Source organism: Tauraco erythrolophus, chromosome 10 (assembly GCF_009769465.1).
Source record: "Tauraco erythrolophus isolate bTauEry1 chromosome 10, bTauEry1.pri, whole genome shotgun sequence".
Taxonomy (NCBI): domain Eukaryota; kingdom Metazoa; phylum Chordata; class Aves; order Musophagiformes; family Musophagidae; genus Tauraco; species Tauraco erythrolophus.
In genome coordinates, this window is record NC_141474.1 from 25,727,109 (window position 1) to 25,743,482 (window position 16,374).

The following is a 16,374-nucleotide window of genomic DNA, read 5'->3' on the forward strand; positions in this document are numbered from 1 at the left end:
GGTTTCTCTGACATGTGCCTTGCAGCAGGTTAAAATAAAAGATCAGCATGGACCCTTCTGGACTTGCAGCTCCTGAAAACAGAGCCAGCCCCAGTGTGTAATAGGATCTTCACTGCGATTCCAGGGCTTGAATAAAATTATGGTGACTTTGCATAGGATTTTGCCCTTAATGCAAATAGGGGAATGATTTTCTAATCAGGTGAGATAAGGCTGAAACATGATAGATAGAGTCTGGCTCGTTAATGAAATACAAAGAAGTAGCCCGTAGCTCCATAAACTATTCTTAAAAATAATGCAACATTTAAAAAAATGAGTTTCTTCAACTAACAGCGGTGTGAGAGAGCCTTGATGGAAATCTCTGTAATGAGTGCATTTCGATGAGCATTTGAAAAATATATATGTATTTATTTGCATTGATCTGTTTATATGGCTTTACATATCAACTTAGTCAGGAAAAATTGAATAAAATGTCTCAGGTCTGGGAAATGAGAAGAGATTATGAAAAGCAGATTTAATATAGCACCATTTTTTGATGTTTGTGGCACATTTCATCATATTGCCAGAGACACCCAATTACACAGCTTGCAGAGTAATCAGCAAATGGGGGATCCGAAGGAGAATATTAACTGTGGTCGTTTTCTTCCCCTTCCTCCTCCTCCTTCTTTAGCAAACATTATGTTATGCTTTATGGAAATGGATCAAAATGCCACATGTGCAGTTAATACTGAGCTCTGGAGCTCTTTCAAATCTTATTTTTCCCCTCACATTGTATTTTTCTGGAACAAACCTCCTGATAACTTTCGGACATGGCTTTTAAGGCCAAAACATCACCTTGAACTTTCTGCAAGTTTGAGTTCCAGTTTTAGCAGGTGGCTGACTTTACCTCATCGACCTTGTGTGTGGGGAAAAATCAGATCTTATTCTTAATCGCAGACAACCACGTGCGAGGACGTGATCATAGCTCATCTGTTAGTTTCCCTCTTGGTGGAGGCAGGAATTGACCGAGCTATTTGGTGGCCTTGAAGGTCACAGACTTTCCTTACCCACAGGGTTTTTAATATTCAAAGCAAACCTGTAACTGCAGCGAAAAAGGAAATCTAGTGGTTAATATTCCTCTTATTGTGGAAATAAATAGCAATGGTTGCAGTCTAGAGCAATGGTGGCTGGCTGATATTTCGGATGCATGTGATCAAATGGTCCTTGAAGGCACTGATGGAACTTGTTCAAAAAAATTACAACTAAAAATATTGCAGGCAGGGGTGTTCCCAGGCTCTGCTACTATTCCCACTGTTCCTGGCTCTCTGCCTGGTTTAAGAGAAAGTCACTTTCTCTACAATGTCAGAAAAGTTGTTAATCATTATTACAAATGCACTTCCTTTTCCTTCCCAATGACTTTTTCCCTACTATGTTTTTCCCTCTACAATATTTCTAAAATTGGGAAAAGAAACTAGGAGGTCATATCAATGTGGGATGATTTTCTGAGATTGAGTAATATGCTTCTTTTTCAATAGTTTCATTATCAGATGACTTCAGGAAAATCTCAATAAACTCAGAATTATTATTTTTTCTCCATCAGCTTTGTCATACATCAAATTAGTTCTGTAGTCAAGATGGAAAGCCCTTGACCTCTATCCACTTCTTGCCCAAACAGAAGTTTCAACATGTAGGTTGTGTTCAAACTGACCCTGAGGAAGCAGCAACATAGAGGAACAAGCTTCGTAAAAGCATCTCTGCCATCTTCTCAAGCACAGCCCACTCTGTTTTGCTTGCCTTAGAAAAGGGAACAAGTCTTCCGTCAAAAGAATGGCACCATCTCCAAAATCACAGGAAAGCCCCAATCATTTGTGAATGGCCAAATTTGTCCTGCACCGTTGTCTTTAAAGACAAGCTCTCTGGTCAGGTCTTTCCCATCATCACCCCACCAGGCATGAATTCATCTCCTGGCTTGTGCTGAAGGATGACAAGAGAGTAGACCTCTCGTGCTTGCCTTGCGCAAGGTGCTGCAGTGATAGTTTCAGTGTCTTGCAGTCAAAGGGGGCCTTTCATCCACCACCCCAGCTGGAGACAGTCACCCCAACAGCAAGAAGCTGGTTATTCCATATCCATGAAAAAGGCATTTCCATGCCATCCCAGTCTCCCCCAGCTGACAGGCATTGGCACTCACCACCATTGGCCGCGCCATGGCGGTGCCATGGGTCAGGAGGGGAGCATGGTGTGGGCAGCGTTACCTGACCCATGCTCCGTGTCCAGGTTTTCTGCACTGGAAGACGCCTCACAGCGCACTGGAGACACCGCTCAGATACTAAACAGGTCAGCCTGCTTTCATTTACACCCCTGCCCATCAGCTCAGGTAGTCGTTAATGAAAGATTTGCAAAATGGATTTTCCTTGATATTTTTTTACTTTTTTATTAGCGGAGTATGAAAACAGGCAATAACTTTACAGAAAGCAGGACTGGCACAATCGGTACATAGCATCATGCTGCAGCTTTTTGGAAATGAATATAAACTCTTTTTTTTATTTTTTTTCTTCTTTTACCTAGCAGAATAAATAAATATGATACACATTTGAGTTCCTCAACAGTGAATTCTAAAGCACAAGGTCTTACACTACAGCTCAATTTTACAGCAATCTGTACAGTGTATTACTTTGATTTCCTTTTTGTTCTCCTTTAAAAGCTTCTGTTCCTTTGCAAGGTAGGTTTGACACACAAACACGGTTACACTTTGGAGTTAACTGTACGCCTTGGGTGAGAAGCTGGGAAAAAAAAACCCAAACAAACCACGATTGCCTCCTGGCGTGAGAAAATAAACCAAAAAGTCATTTTCCATTGCACAGACACATCTGAACTTCTCTGGTATGAGACGGCCCTTCTCAATTGCTAGAGCAGTGAGAAAAAGCTTTGGCCATTCGTCGGGCACCAGATGCACTATTTAACTTGCTATGGGTTTATTATGTGTCTTTCTCAGACAGCTTTTGCCGAGGGCTTTTAGCTTGGAGCCCAGATTATTTAAAAAAACCCTAACGGAATTGTATGGTTTTGCTAGTATGTGATAAATCTTATATTCTTTACAAAATTAATTCTGGGGCTAAATTTTGTGCTTAGCTGTGGAATTGCTCCACTGGAATCAGTGCAATTACTCCACTATGGCATCGCAGCACCTCAGAGCAGTGGCTGAGTCTTACTTTACGAGTGCTGGCACTAATGAGAGCCTTCATTAACGAGAGGCACCCATATACAGAAGAGGTGACGTGAGCATCTCAGCTTTTGCATCCCTTCCCCAGGCAGCCTGAGAAAGCAGGGGACGACACAGACGCTGCTATCCGTGCAGCTGGGAACGAAAAGACGTGTCTGCATGGTCTGTGGAAAGCAGAGGACGTTAATCATTACTGGACTGTTTTGTAACATGGTGGGAAAGTCGCACACACGCATCAGAGCAGGGGATTTTTTGTTTGTTTGATCTTGTTTTGCTGGAAATTTGTTTGGGGTTTTGGATTGCTTTTTTGTTGTTCATAGCACCAACCTTTTTTTATCCCTCTGCTATGAATTTGAACCGAAGCAGACTGACTCAAAGAAACAACTTTTTTTTCACTCGATAGAAAACATGGGAGATGTATTATGTTGCTCTAGAACAGATCATAAAAAATCAGCAAGGGGCACATGGAGGGGTGAGGGAGGAAAAGAAAAATCAACATAGCTTGTGAAAACCAGCAGGAAAGTTCTGTAATTGACTTTTTTTGCAAGCCTAATTGAATTATGTTTCATAGCTACTGTAATTAAACTAATAGAATATGTTGGATTTGAATTTGCATTTCCTTTCTACAGAGGCTTATTTAATCCTTTACGTATGAACTCTTCAGAAGTGTCCTGAAGTTGCTCAAAATTAGCGTGTCAATGGAAGCACCACGAGTGGCACACAGGGACAGAAGTAGCTCCAGTTCCCTCCTCTGTGTCTGTGCACTTTGGTGTTTCTTCAGCAAAGATGAGCAGCTCTTTGTCTGGCTGCCGTGGCAACAGAAACCTAGAGCTGGATAAAACTCCTCATGTGCTGAAATACCTAAATCAGAAATAAGATGTGGGGTGATCTGCTTGTTGATGGTTATTCTCATGTTTGGGAGCATTTTTGTGTTTCCTACACAGCAAATGACAACAGGGAAAACTTCTCTCTCTCTTTATTCCAGTATTCACCATCAAGGATACTTCCATCTGTTCACTACAAATGAAAAAAGAAGCAAAAAGAGAAAAAAGAGGATCCCTTTCTGCCTCCCAGCATCATTGCTGGATCTTTTCTCACTGGTAATAAGTATTTAGTATTTCTCCTGCACTGTTTAAATATCTCCTTTATTTTATTAATACCTATCAGACTTCTCTTGCAGAGTAGAAGAAATTTAACTGCAAACTCTTACCCTGAATATTGTGACCTGTTTTCTCCTGGGCCTCTGATCCTGCAAGGACCGTAACTAAAACCTTTAAAAATTTGGTAAGTAGGCTTTGGAGCCATAGCTGGTCCACAAAAGAGAGGCAACGTAAGCAAAGCCATAGGAAGGGAAAAGCCCAGCAGAGGAAATCTCCAGATACAGAACCTGTTTCAAAATAAGAATTAGGGAGATTTTTTTCCCAGTCTTTCCACTACTGTTTTTAAAGGACTGGGCATATCCTTTTCCCAGCCTCCGTGCCATGCTGTGCATTTATCTGGCATTCCTTTCATACAGAAAAAAAATCAACTTGATTGTTTGTATTACGAAACACGAGATGTTGCTTCTCTTTTTCCATTTATATCTCCCTGTGACTGAAATTGCACCAGGTATGCCCTGGAACCAGGTTGGCACAGCATCCAGAGAAGATAGCGAGCTTTTTTTCTACCCTCCTAATAGTTCTTGTAGCTGGTGGGGTGGGATCTCTGGGTTACACTCCAGGCATTTTATGCCTGTGATGGGAGAAACTGTCTTATATCCCACTATAATACTTGTTAAAATGGATGAGATCTCTGCCCGAACAGAGAGGGGAGGCAAACATCGTTCCATTTTGTTTCTGAGACGTCATCAACAACCTCATTTTCCTAAATAGCTGGGGACGGTGGAAGGAAAGGGAAGAAGGAGACCTCACCTTCTCCATCACTAATCAGGGTGAGATTTGCAGGAGTTCTTCCCACCTGAAAAAGATCTCCAGCTTGTAAAGTTCAGAGATTAATGATGCAGAATCAGCTCCTTCGGTCTTCCCGCTATGTACACAGGCTTTAATTGGATGGTGAGTTTCTCACTGTATTTTTTTTTATTTTTTAATAATTTTTTTTCGTCAGAAAAAGCCCAAAAGCTCAGAGGCATTAAAACAATATGCTGGAAAGAGTACATTTTGACAGATAATTCATTATTAAACTTTTGCAAGCCAGGAGCTTGCATTTTATATTTCCAAATCAATTTTGGCTTTATGTGCCATCTTACTCTCATTGTCGATGTTTAATTTTGACCATAAGATGATAAACCCCAAACTTGGCATAAAACACTTCAGGAGCTCATACATATTTAAGGCAAGATATATTTTCTTTTGTTTATTTTTAAATTTTAGTTATTTTTGTCCTGATTCAGAGTGAGAGAGAGAATCTCCAAGTAAGAAATATTCTCATGTCTTGGTCTAGGAACCAGCTACACCTTGATCAGCTGCTGCTCCATGTGAAGGCAGAGGATGACATCCCTAGGGACTGATGGAGATCCAGACGTCTCCTCTCCCAGTTTGCTTTCTGGGCTGTGCTGGCCTCATCCCAATGTCTGTGGTTTTAACAGTGTGCCAGATGCTCTGTCTGGGAAGTTCCTGGTTCCTGCTCCAAGCATGTTGGTGATACCACGAGGGATGAAGGGGTTCAGGCAGCAGGGTTGGTGGAGACATGTGAAGATGGTGAATATTAAAATGGAATTTGGCACCGAGACACAGGGAAGAGTTTCCCTCCGTGGCTTGATGGGGAAGGTCTCGTCTCCCTCTGGCGGATCACGGCAAATCTAGCGCTGGATCAAGCAAGCTTACCTCCTGCGCTCCCTGTCCCTGCCTTGCAGAAGCAGGACATAAATCCAAGTGTTTTGACCTTCCTGTGTCAGATGCTATGGTATCCATTGTGACCTACGATAAGGCTGTATCTGCCTTGATCCGAGCCCACGTCACCCTTTCCAGCCCTGTGGTACTCAGGCAGAGGTGAGATGTCCATCTTACCTGGGATGGCACAAGAGTGACTACAACCCTCTGTTCTCTGCCTGAAACACCCTCTGGCATGAGTTGCAGTTTGGTGGGCATCTTTTATTATTTAAAGAAGAGCTGAAGTCCAGATCTGGTCTCACTCACCCTTGTTCGCTTCATCAGCTCAGTCTAGATTGGCACCAGGGAACAACATCAGAAGGGGCATTAATAAAACTTGTAGTTGCTCTGCACTGGCAAAGCAACTCTGTAGCCAACAAATGTGCTGAGGTTAGCAGGAGGCAGAAAAAAATAAAGGTGAATATAGCTTTTTGGGGAAGGGGAGGAGAAAAATTAAAGCTTTGTTTTAGAGTCCCTGGTTTGGGTGACAGGCTACAAAAAAATGAAAGCTGGAACTTTCAAAGGATCTTTTTGGAGACAGTAAATGCACTTTGGTGGTTTTAATTTAATCAGACTCCTTTGAAAGCGGCAGCCAAAAATCTACTTCCTAATAATACATTTGGTTTTGAAAAAGTGGAGAATTCTGCTGGTCACAGGAGCTGATTTGACAGTCTGGAAAACTAAAGCAGGAGAGAAAATCCCAAGACTGAAGTGTTTGGCACAACAGAAACATTTAAAGAAGATGCTCCATTTTCCTTGGAAGCTGGTGTGGTTGACGAACTGCCCTTTCCGGAGGTCTGCTCTTGCTATAACTTTATGAGGGATAAAACATTTCCCATCAAATGTGGCTATTCCTACGTTTCTATATGCAGGAGTTAGATGCTTTTTCAAGAGGCATTAGTGGAGCTGAAAATGCTCTTTGCCCCCATGTTTAAAGAGGTAATTGGACCCCTGACTTCTGCCCTGGTGTGAAGCAAAGTGGGAGCAAGAAGGGCCGTAGGCTATGGGTCTGCATTTCATGCTTAAATCAGGTATGGACCAGCTGATCATCGGCAGTGAATTAGCACATCTCTGCCCAGTGTGGTGGCGGCAGACCCGGCTGATGCCCTTGGGATTCAAATCTAGCACCTGCCACAGCATCAGTCTGGATTTTTTGGTTCTAGGTAACATTAGAAATTAGATCTGGATATCATCCCTCCGTAAAGGTCAGGGTAACAGCAGTGGATTCAAAGGATTTTTTTGGTTTGGCAAAAAAAACAACCATGATTTGAGTTGGCAGAAATATTACTTCTCAACAAGGAAAACCACCCTAGGCTGAACTATGGGTCACTCCAATGAAATGAGGCTGAAACTGTTCACTGAAATAATTTCGAAGCTGGTGAATTTTGGTTACTTGCAAACCTTGTATTTTCGGCAAATTTATCTATTCCCCCTCAGCTCTGGCGGATATAAAGAGAATATAAAGCTCCTGCTCATCACCTGCTTTGCCTCCAGCATTTCAGCATTTTTCACTTGTGAACTGGTTTCTGAAACTGCAGGGCTTGAGGGTAGAATTTGGTGATCAGAGCTTTTTTCTAAACACAGCTTGCATTAATCAAGGTTTTGTCAAAGAACCATATAATTCACGGTGTATGAACACACCAGGAGTTCATACAAAGTTTTTATTATTCTCCATTGTCATAGTTAGACCAAAATGCTCTCCAAAAAGAAAACCTCATAATTTGTAAATAGAGGAGTTTACACTTCACTGCAGATCAAAGAGGAAACAACCTAGATCAAAAATAATCCTATGAATGTGGCTTTCATTTTTCTCCCCAGCCAGCAGCATTTGGCCAATATTTTGTCCTTTGTCTTTGAACAAGTGCTATTAAAAAGTAAAGGAAAAATGCTTGCCTTATAGGAAGTGCTTAGACAGGAAATTCACCTTCACATCATTTCCCGACTGTTATAGAATTGGCTTTAGCAGAGGAGGGAGAAGTGGAGCGGTGAAGTGCATAATCGTTTTTCTTCGTCATAAACACCTTTAGGACGCTGACCCAAGAAGAACAAGTAGCTACGAGCTGAGGTCAGGAGGACGGCTGATTTGTAACTTTGATACTAGCTACTGAAGTTGGGAAGGAAGAGGGCATAAAAGCAAAAGAGGTCACAGTTCTGTAACACTGACAGTAACACGCAGGCAACCGGTGCTGTCAACATTATAAACTATGTACAAGACAAAGCAGGACCCTTTCTTTTCCCAAAGAACGCAACAACAACAACAAAAAAGGTGTGTGTAACACAGTTGGCACATTATCGCGGGGATGAGGAAAGGGGACTTTTCCTGAACATTACAGGCTTAACTCATGGCAGTCCAGAGGACAGTTTGTCTGTCTAAACATACATCCTCTCCCCCTTCCTCCTTAAATATTTAGCGAAGACCAGGCCAGTAGCAACGTCTGATGCAATCGTGGTGCTAATAAGATGTTAATAAACGCAAAGTTTTCCCTGAAAGGGAGCACCTTACTCCAGGAAGAGATGAGGGTGGGTGGGAGTTCAAGGAGTGACATGTCTAGTGCCAACTTCTGGTGCATCTTCTCGCGGGCAACAGTAGCTCATCTGGTAGTCAGTTGGGTAGGGTGTCAAGCCCAAGGGATGCCGCATGCTGCTTTGCCCGGAGCCTGAGGTTCTCAATACTCGTCGTTTTACTGTTCAGGCTTGGAAGGGAGCTGGAGGCCTGCAGGATGGGGGAGGACCAGACCTGCTGAGCGTGGGAGAGCGACTGGTAGTACGACTGACAGTGCAGAGAGCTCAGCGGCGCCATGTTGACGTTCATGCCCAAGTAGGGCATGGCAGATGGTGTCCCCATTTCGAAGGAGGAGTAATGGACCAAGTTGTTGGTGGCCGCCATGTGCTGGCGGAATTGCTCCTGCAGACGGAAGAGGCTCAGGGGCGAGGAGGAGTAGGAGTGAGTCTGAGCCAGGCCACTGCTGGATGAAGGCGTCATGGTTGCGCTGATAGGGGACTCTGTAGCAGGAGACAGAGGGGATGAGGGTTATTTCTACAGGCTGGATGCAGGTGCTGATCCACATCCTGATAGGGTTTGGGACTGCAGCATGGGCTTCTCTCTTGCATCAGGAGGGTGAAAGAGAGGGCTTGTGTTAGCTCAGGAGGGCTAAACATGTGTCTGTTCCATACTTAGCATCTTAATTCCTAGAAATCAGGCTGACCTCTTTGCTATGGCTTTCCTACTGCTGCTGGGCACTGCTCTTCCCAAATGCTAAGCCAAGCAGAAGGTCTTTTCTCTTTCTGTGTTCCTGCTACAATAAGTGTCATGGCTTTTGTGTGTCCTGTTTAGTGCTGAGGATGAGAAGACAAGCCTGGGCAGCCTACCTGGAAGAACCCACACTGTAGGGAATAAGGGATTATACCCAACCACCAGTATCCCCCTTGGAAATGCCAGGTCCTGACACCCATCCCCGTCAAGATGCTGCCCCTCACCTGCTTTTGGGCTCGCTCTCTTGCAGTTCAAAGCCTTGCTGTCTGCACCAGGGCTCTTGTCCACTTTAGCTTCATCCAAGGTGCTCTTAAACTCCTCCTCTCTGTCGGTCTGGTCCTCAGGTGCAGACTCGCTGGCTGACTGCTCCGACAGGGTTAGGTTGAGGTCTGCGCCTACCTCACTTGGGAGGCTCTGGACCTTCTCGGTGTCCGGAGTGGTGGTCTGGGTCTCCAGCACAGGTGGCTCAGTCTTTCCTTCGCTGTGGCTCCCTTCACAATCTTTCTGCTTCTGCAGCTGCTCCTTCTGCAGGCTACGCTGCTTCTTCCGGAATTTGGCTCTCCGGTTCTTGAACCAAACCTTCAATGTCACAAACAGCAAGGAGGAAAACTGGTGAGAATTCTGCTTAGTGCCAAATTCAGCATCATTCAGCCTGGGAGCTCCAGGGGAACCCCAATTAATGAGATACTGCAAGCCCGCTGTGCCCAAATGTCATTTTGCTTTTTTGAATCTTAAGAGCTCTACCTGTTTTCAGTGCTTCTACAAATAGCACAACAAATACAGTTCAAAAAATTTCCAGCATTTGTGTTGATTCTTTAAGCCACTCCACCAGTGTTGTTTTGTGGGGGGTTATTTCTAAATTGGTCAAGAAGTTGCGTCCAACCAGAATGTCTTATAGCTGAGTCTCATGACATTACTTTGGCTTACAGTACAGTAAGTTTCTAAACTTACAGTGTTAGTTTCTAAAACCATTTGGTTATAAGTGTACCAAAACTACAGTGGCAACACTCAAAGAAGTCACTACAGGCATAGGCTGTTATCTGGGAACCAAATTTAAGGAAGGCGGAGAGAATCCTCTATTTTTTTAACCTAAATCAGTAGACATGGATTGGAGGAAAAGTATTTGCAAACCTTGTTAGTGTTGTTTGGTTAGTTAGATGAGGAAACAAAAATTCTGAAGATAAAATACATTGAAGTTGATGTAAAAGAACTATTTTTTTCCTACTACTTTTTCACTTCACACTAAAGAACTTGCTGTTTAGTCTTTTAAAGCCAAGCAATGCAAGAACCTCCCCACCAGCAGGTTATAAAGCACATTGCACTAGTTGAAAATTAAAAAAAAAAAAAAAGATACAACCAAAAAACCAAAAACAAACCTTGGCCTGAGATGTTACGAATATTGACACTGGTGGAAAAGAGCAGCTGGAATTACTTGGGTTTCTGCTCTTCTGAGAAAACCAGAAAAGCCTTGCAAATAAATAAGTAGATTTCTGTTGATGTTTCTAAAATTTCCCCAAAAGAAATGTGAAAGAACAAATGAAAACCAGTGTACACTTCAGACAATCCTAAATTTAAAAAATGTGCTTGTGGATTAAGAATTTCTTTAGCAGATGTGTGACTTCAGTTGATTTTATCCCCTCTGCCTTCCACCTTTGACAACTGTACTGACACAAAATCTTTGGTTACACTGGAAGAATCTTGAAAGGTCAACGGAGCTGTCAACCCTCTGGTAACCCCACTATACTCTTTGAAACATCCTCACTCACAAACCCACGAAATATCAGTACCTGGACTCTGGCTTCAGGTAGGTTTGTGCACATAGCCAGTCGCTCTCTCATCACCACATCTGGATAATGAGTCTTCTGGAAGGTCTTCTCCAGCGCCTCCAACTGCTGGGCAGTGAAGGCTGTGCGACTTCGCCTTTGTTTGCGGTGCTGGGATCCATAACGTGCCTCCAAAATAATGTCTTGAAATGTACAGCCGTTGGAAGACAAGAAAAGTGGCCAATTTAATTATTGGAATTTGTATGCTGACAGTCGAATAAAGTACTTGCTAACACCAGATGAACCTATAAAATGGAGTTTTCATGGCTCTAGATCTAATGAAACACATGCACTCATTTTGATGATTAATTGTATCTGAGGAGACAAAACCTCTGACTAGAAAGTCTATTCTGGAGAGGGAACCTCTTTTTATAACAGATGTGGAAACTGTTGAGACTCAAGTGCTAAATTTGTTTAAGTAAGCCAACCTGCTCCAATATCAGTAGGGCAGGACACGCAGATGCCCAGACTCCACCATGGCATAAGCCTCTTACATTAAGAAACACAATTGAAAACAAGCTGGAGACATTCACCATTGTAATCGTGAGAGGGACACAACGTCATGTGCCATACTCTCCTTGAAGCCAAGGGTAGAGCTTCAGTAGGCTTCGACACCGCCACGATGCTCTGTGCTGATTAGTGGGAAGAGTCCCTGCAGCTCAAACAAAGCTGCCTCCCATTCATTTTGTTGGCTGCAGCTGAATTAGAAGTCATGCATCTTCCCAGAAACCAGGCTGAGCTGGCTCTTCATTAGTGTCTTGTATGAAGCTCACTGTAGTAGTCTTCAAGGCATGATACTGGAGAGCTGTTCTGGGCTTCAGTACAGGAAAGCACTTAAGCTCATGTGCTTACATGTGTTTAGCTTGAAAGCACGTGCTTTACTGAGCATGGACACTCTCCGGCATCTGGGGTGGAAACACCAGCCAGGAACCAAGCCCAGCCCCACCGGAAGCCCAGAGCTCATGTGCTGAGCTCTTCTCAGTAGAGGAGCTACTCAGAAGGTCTGACTTTGCAAGCTGTGTTTGCAAAATTGAGGGCAGAGAAGAAATTCAAACGGGGAAAATCTGAAGCCAGGAGTAAAGGACTTATTTTACCAGAGGCATTATCATTGCACAACAGTTAGGGGGAGTAGAAAGATCTTAAAACAATGAAAATGAGTTACTTTAAAATGAAAAAAAAACCCTTTATTATGAAAGTTGGGACATGCTGTGCTACAGCATTGGAATGAAACACTCTGGCGAGAGGTTTGCTCTCAAAGAGGAAATGCAGAAAGAGCAGTGTCTGGTATCGTTTTTAATTCCATTAAGAATGTGACTTCCAGTAGAAGGGAGGAATGAGCACACTAGAAAACAACCTAATAGGGACAAAAGTCGGCATTATTGGCGCGGAAAGCCAGAGGAAGGCTCTCGCTGCTGTTTATTTGTGCTTTTGTGATGAGCATCGTGGCATGAATGTAAGCCATAAAACAAACCCTGCTGTCAAGCTGGCCCCACAACCACACAGCCAGGTCCCAAATATATTGGCTAACGAGCGTAGCAAATCAGCTTTGCACTACTTGAGCATTCCTCTTCCAAACTTCCAGCTGTTTCATTCCAGGTCAGCATTTGCAGTGCCTTCCTGGGCAATTGCCAAAGCCGTGTGGTTTTGGTAACCTGGAAAAGACGTGATCAGACTAACGGTCTTCAGCCAAATGCAACACAGTGTTGGCTTGTTGGCTGCACACAAGAGGCTTCTGTGTTTGAGGTATCGGAGCTCCTCGAGGAGTTAAAACACTGGTAAGAGCTGCCACTTTGGAGGCAAAGAGGCCGTCCTTGAGCATTCAGACACAGCTCAAGGTGCAGCCAGGCGAGGAGAAGGGATGTTCCAGGACAAGGAATTCAAGCTACCCCGAAACGTTTCACAAAGCTAATATTTGTGTTTCAAGTACAAGGAATCAGGAGAAAGGACACTGGTTAACCAAACACCCTACCTGCAGGCTGGAATATTCCCTAATTTCTAGAGTAGAGGTTAGACCTACCAGCTCCCCAGAGGCGGCAGCTCATGCATTAAGTTTGGCCACTCCAACGAGAGCGAACCAGCAATTATTTTAATGTTTTAACAATGTTTTCAGGCTTTGTGCAAGAAGGAGAATATAAATTGCAGGTGAGGCTTTGCAGTTACAATCAGAAACCTCTGTTTTCTGACTTAAGGTCATTTGCTTTTGTACTGCTTTATTCTGACTGTCCCTGGAAGGCAAATGAGATCTATAACCCTGCACTGAAAGATATTCAGAAGTAACAGAATGTGAAGCAACTGCAAAGGAACCAGCTCGTAGGTATGTAATGCCTACCCTGCTGATGATAAGCAGACAAGGGGAGCACGGGATTTAATTTGGAAAGTCTTCCAGGTGAGTTATTAATTTTAAAGATAAGAGGTCAGAAAACCAATTGAATCTCCCAGTCAAGAACATGAGAATAGCTCTTGTATTTTTATTTTTTTTTTATCTCCCTCTGCTCTGACTCTAGTTAGGGTCAAAGACATTAAGTCCTCCATGCTCTACTGTAAAAGATAAAGGTGATCACAAAAAGCTTTCAAGAGATCATTCCATCTAGGAAAGGGGCACCTTGAGATCCAAGGTCTGCAAGGCACATTGCAGACTTCAGGACCATCTGCTTCCATCTGACCACAGACACCCTGAAAGGGTGAGGAAAAGAGAGGACGGACAACCAGGACAAGGAAAGTGCCCACCTGTCATCACTCTGCAGCCCAGCAGTAGAGCCAGGATTAGAGTCCAGGTCTCCTTGATCCCACTCCAGTTCCCTTTTGATGAGGACAGTGACTCCCAGATCTGCTCTACAGTTCCCCCAGAGATGCCACAGGACACAGTGAGCTGTCTGAGGAACCGTGTTAAGGAGGTCACTACTAGCAACTGGATAAGGGAACACTGCTGACATGAAGATTTGAGAGTCAACTGTGGTTCACTGATCCAAAGAGTCCAAGACCTTTACCACCACACCTTCATGAACTACCCACCTAGGAGGACTGTCCTGAAACTTCTGCATCTTATTTTGGCTTAAGCCCATGTCTCTTAAATTTAGCCCACTAGAGTTGTCTGGGTAGGTGTTTTTTTTCCATATATTCTAGACTGGTAGGAGTCACTTCACTTTTTTTTTCCCCCCTGTAATATCAGACAGCTAGAAAGCTATCTTAAAGCAGATGTGTAGTATTCAGACTGTCAGGGAAGATTGTTCATTCTGAGGAGGCCTCTAGAATCACATTTGCGGTATTTTTTTTGCTTTAGCTTCATTATGTTGGTTATCAGGTCTGTTCTACCACACTGCATCCAAGCCCTTATCAAAATGGTGATGTCATGGCTGTTGACCACTTGCATTGCAATAGCCTTCAATGATCTCAGCCAGATCTAGGTGTTTTGTTATAGTCTGAAATGTAGAGCAGTTATATTTGCCCTACCATACCAAGTATTCTAAGGTCTCCATCAACTACTTTTGAACAGTCTCCCTTACCATTTCAGAAATACTATCTGGACTTTGCACTTTCTTCTAATGACAGTATCAACGTAGTGCTGTTACATTCATGTTTGAACACAGAAAAACAGATTATATCCTCTGGAGCAGCAGTTCCTGTCCTACCGTCAACAACTTTGAGTAAATAACACTCTCTGGGTGGAGTCACATTGACTTTCTTTGAGCCTAAAAACCTCTTTTGTGGAAGGCAAAATACAAAAGCAACAGAGAGGAAGCTAGCAGGACCTGCAAGAAAGTATTGCCCAAGCCAAGAGTTAGGGTCCCCAGGAAGAAATAGGTCAAGGTAAGACCCAAAGAAGATCCAAATGAAGATCATTTGCCAGACAGAAAGAGTGTTTGGTAGGACAAGAAACAAAATTGTTGCAAGATGGGAGAACTGGGATGGCAGGAATGGCTGTTAAGAGATGTAAGTCCTGGGTCCCTTGGTGGGGAAATCGAGTTCACTGGGCACTCATATTCATTGTGCTGTTATTTACTAACATGAAAGTAAAATTTTCTGCTATTTGTTGTTCATTTGTTAAAATATATTTCAGTGTCTTTTTAATTCCCTCTTTTCAATCCCACCCAGCGGGGCTGGGCTCCCTCTCATCCCCAGGCTCCCCAGCCATTAGAGGCCAGTCTGCAGCAAGGTGCAGTGGTCTGCTGGCAGCCAGTACTGCCACGAACACGTGGCCAGTGTTCGGGACCACACCGTGCCACTTGGCTATGTGACACTCCAACTCCCGAAGGGGAGTTTCACTGGGTGCAAGCACAAAGGGTTGGTTTTTTGTTGTTTTGCGTTTTTTGTTGTTGTTGTTGTTGTTGTTTTGGTTTTTTTCCCAGAGAAGAGCAAAAGCCATGAGTTGTTCTTACCAGCCAGTCTCTCTGCCAGGGTGAGGGCATGCACAGAGGGCCTGTAGTCGGGCGCGTGCTGGGCTTGCTGAGCCGCCTGCTGATGGAGGTTGTACATGGCGCTCAGCGAATTCATGGCGTGGAGGGAGTAACCGTTCACTCCATAGTGCTGCATGGCGACATAAACCTGAAAAAAAGCCGCCAGAAGAGAGAGGTGCTTAGGAACTTGCTATTCCAGCTCTGGAAATGCTGAGCTCAAACTTAAACTGCTGCAGGCAAGGCTTGCTTCCAACTTCACAACTCCAACAGGTTCTGGGACAGGGATCAAAATGCCTCCCGTAGACCTAGAGCAGCAGTGACATCAGCCTGGCTTCTAAGCTTAAAGATCAGCATCTGACCATATCCCACTCATGATCAGCTGAACAAAAGATGGGAAAGGATTTTTTTTACGTACCACAATAAAATATATCATATTCTTGTTACTTCTAATGAACCAACCTAGCTCTGTCCTAGACATTGCCTACAGCGGGCTGTTCCATAATCCTATTTCTATAATGTCAAATAATTTTTCTTATCTTAACCCACTCGTGCATAATTTATTTCCATTCATTTTTCTTAAGGTGGTTCTTAACAAAACATAAATGTTAAAGAAAAAAAGGGAAAAAAAGCCAACCATGTGGTATAAAAGAAAATAAATCTGTAGTGTAATAGAAACAAAAATGTTATGGCTAAAGAGGGAATTAAGGTTTGCAATAAATACTGACATTTCATAGCTCAATAGCAAGAAAATTATTTCAAAAAACTAATGGCTTTTTTTCTGCTGTGGGCTCTGCATGAAACTTCAAGTTGTTTTTCCTTATAGACCATCTGTAAAACTGAG

General features: G+C 43.4%; 1 protein-coding gene across 2 annotated transcripts; it reads right to left on the reverse strand.

The window, feature by feature from the left end:
* Positions 1-8,665: 8,665 nt before the first annotated feature.
* DMBX1 (diencephalon/mesencephalon homeobox 1) lies at positions 8,666-15,669 on the reverse strand. Of its 2 annotated transcripts, none has more exons than XM_009977410.1 (4): positions 15,518-15,669; positions 11,104-11,299; positions 9,541-9,895; positions 8,666-9,066 (listed from the first exon to the last, which is right to left on the reverse strand). In XM_009977410.1, exons 1-4 carry the CDS (start codon positions 15,667-15,669, stop codon positions 8,666-8,668), a joined length of 1,104 nt encoding a protein of 367 aa, XP_009975712.1. The 2 variants fall into 2 exon arrangements, with proteins under 2 accessions (XP_009975712.1, XP_009975713.1); XM_009977411.1 differs by having other exon boundaries at positions 11,104-11,282; positions 15,516-15,669.
* Positions 15,670-16,374: the final 705 nt, after the last annotated feature.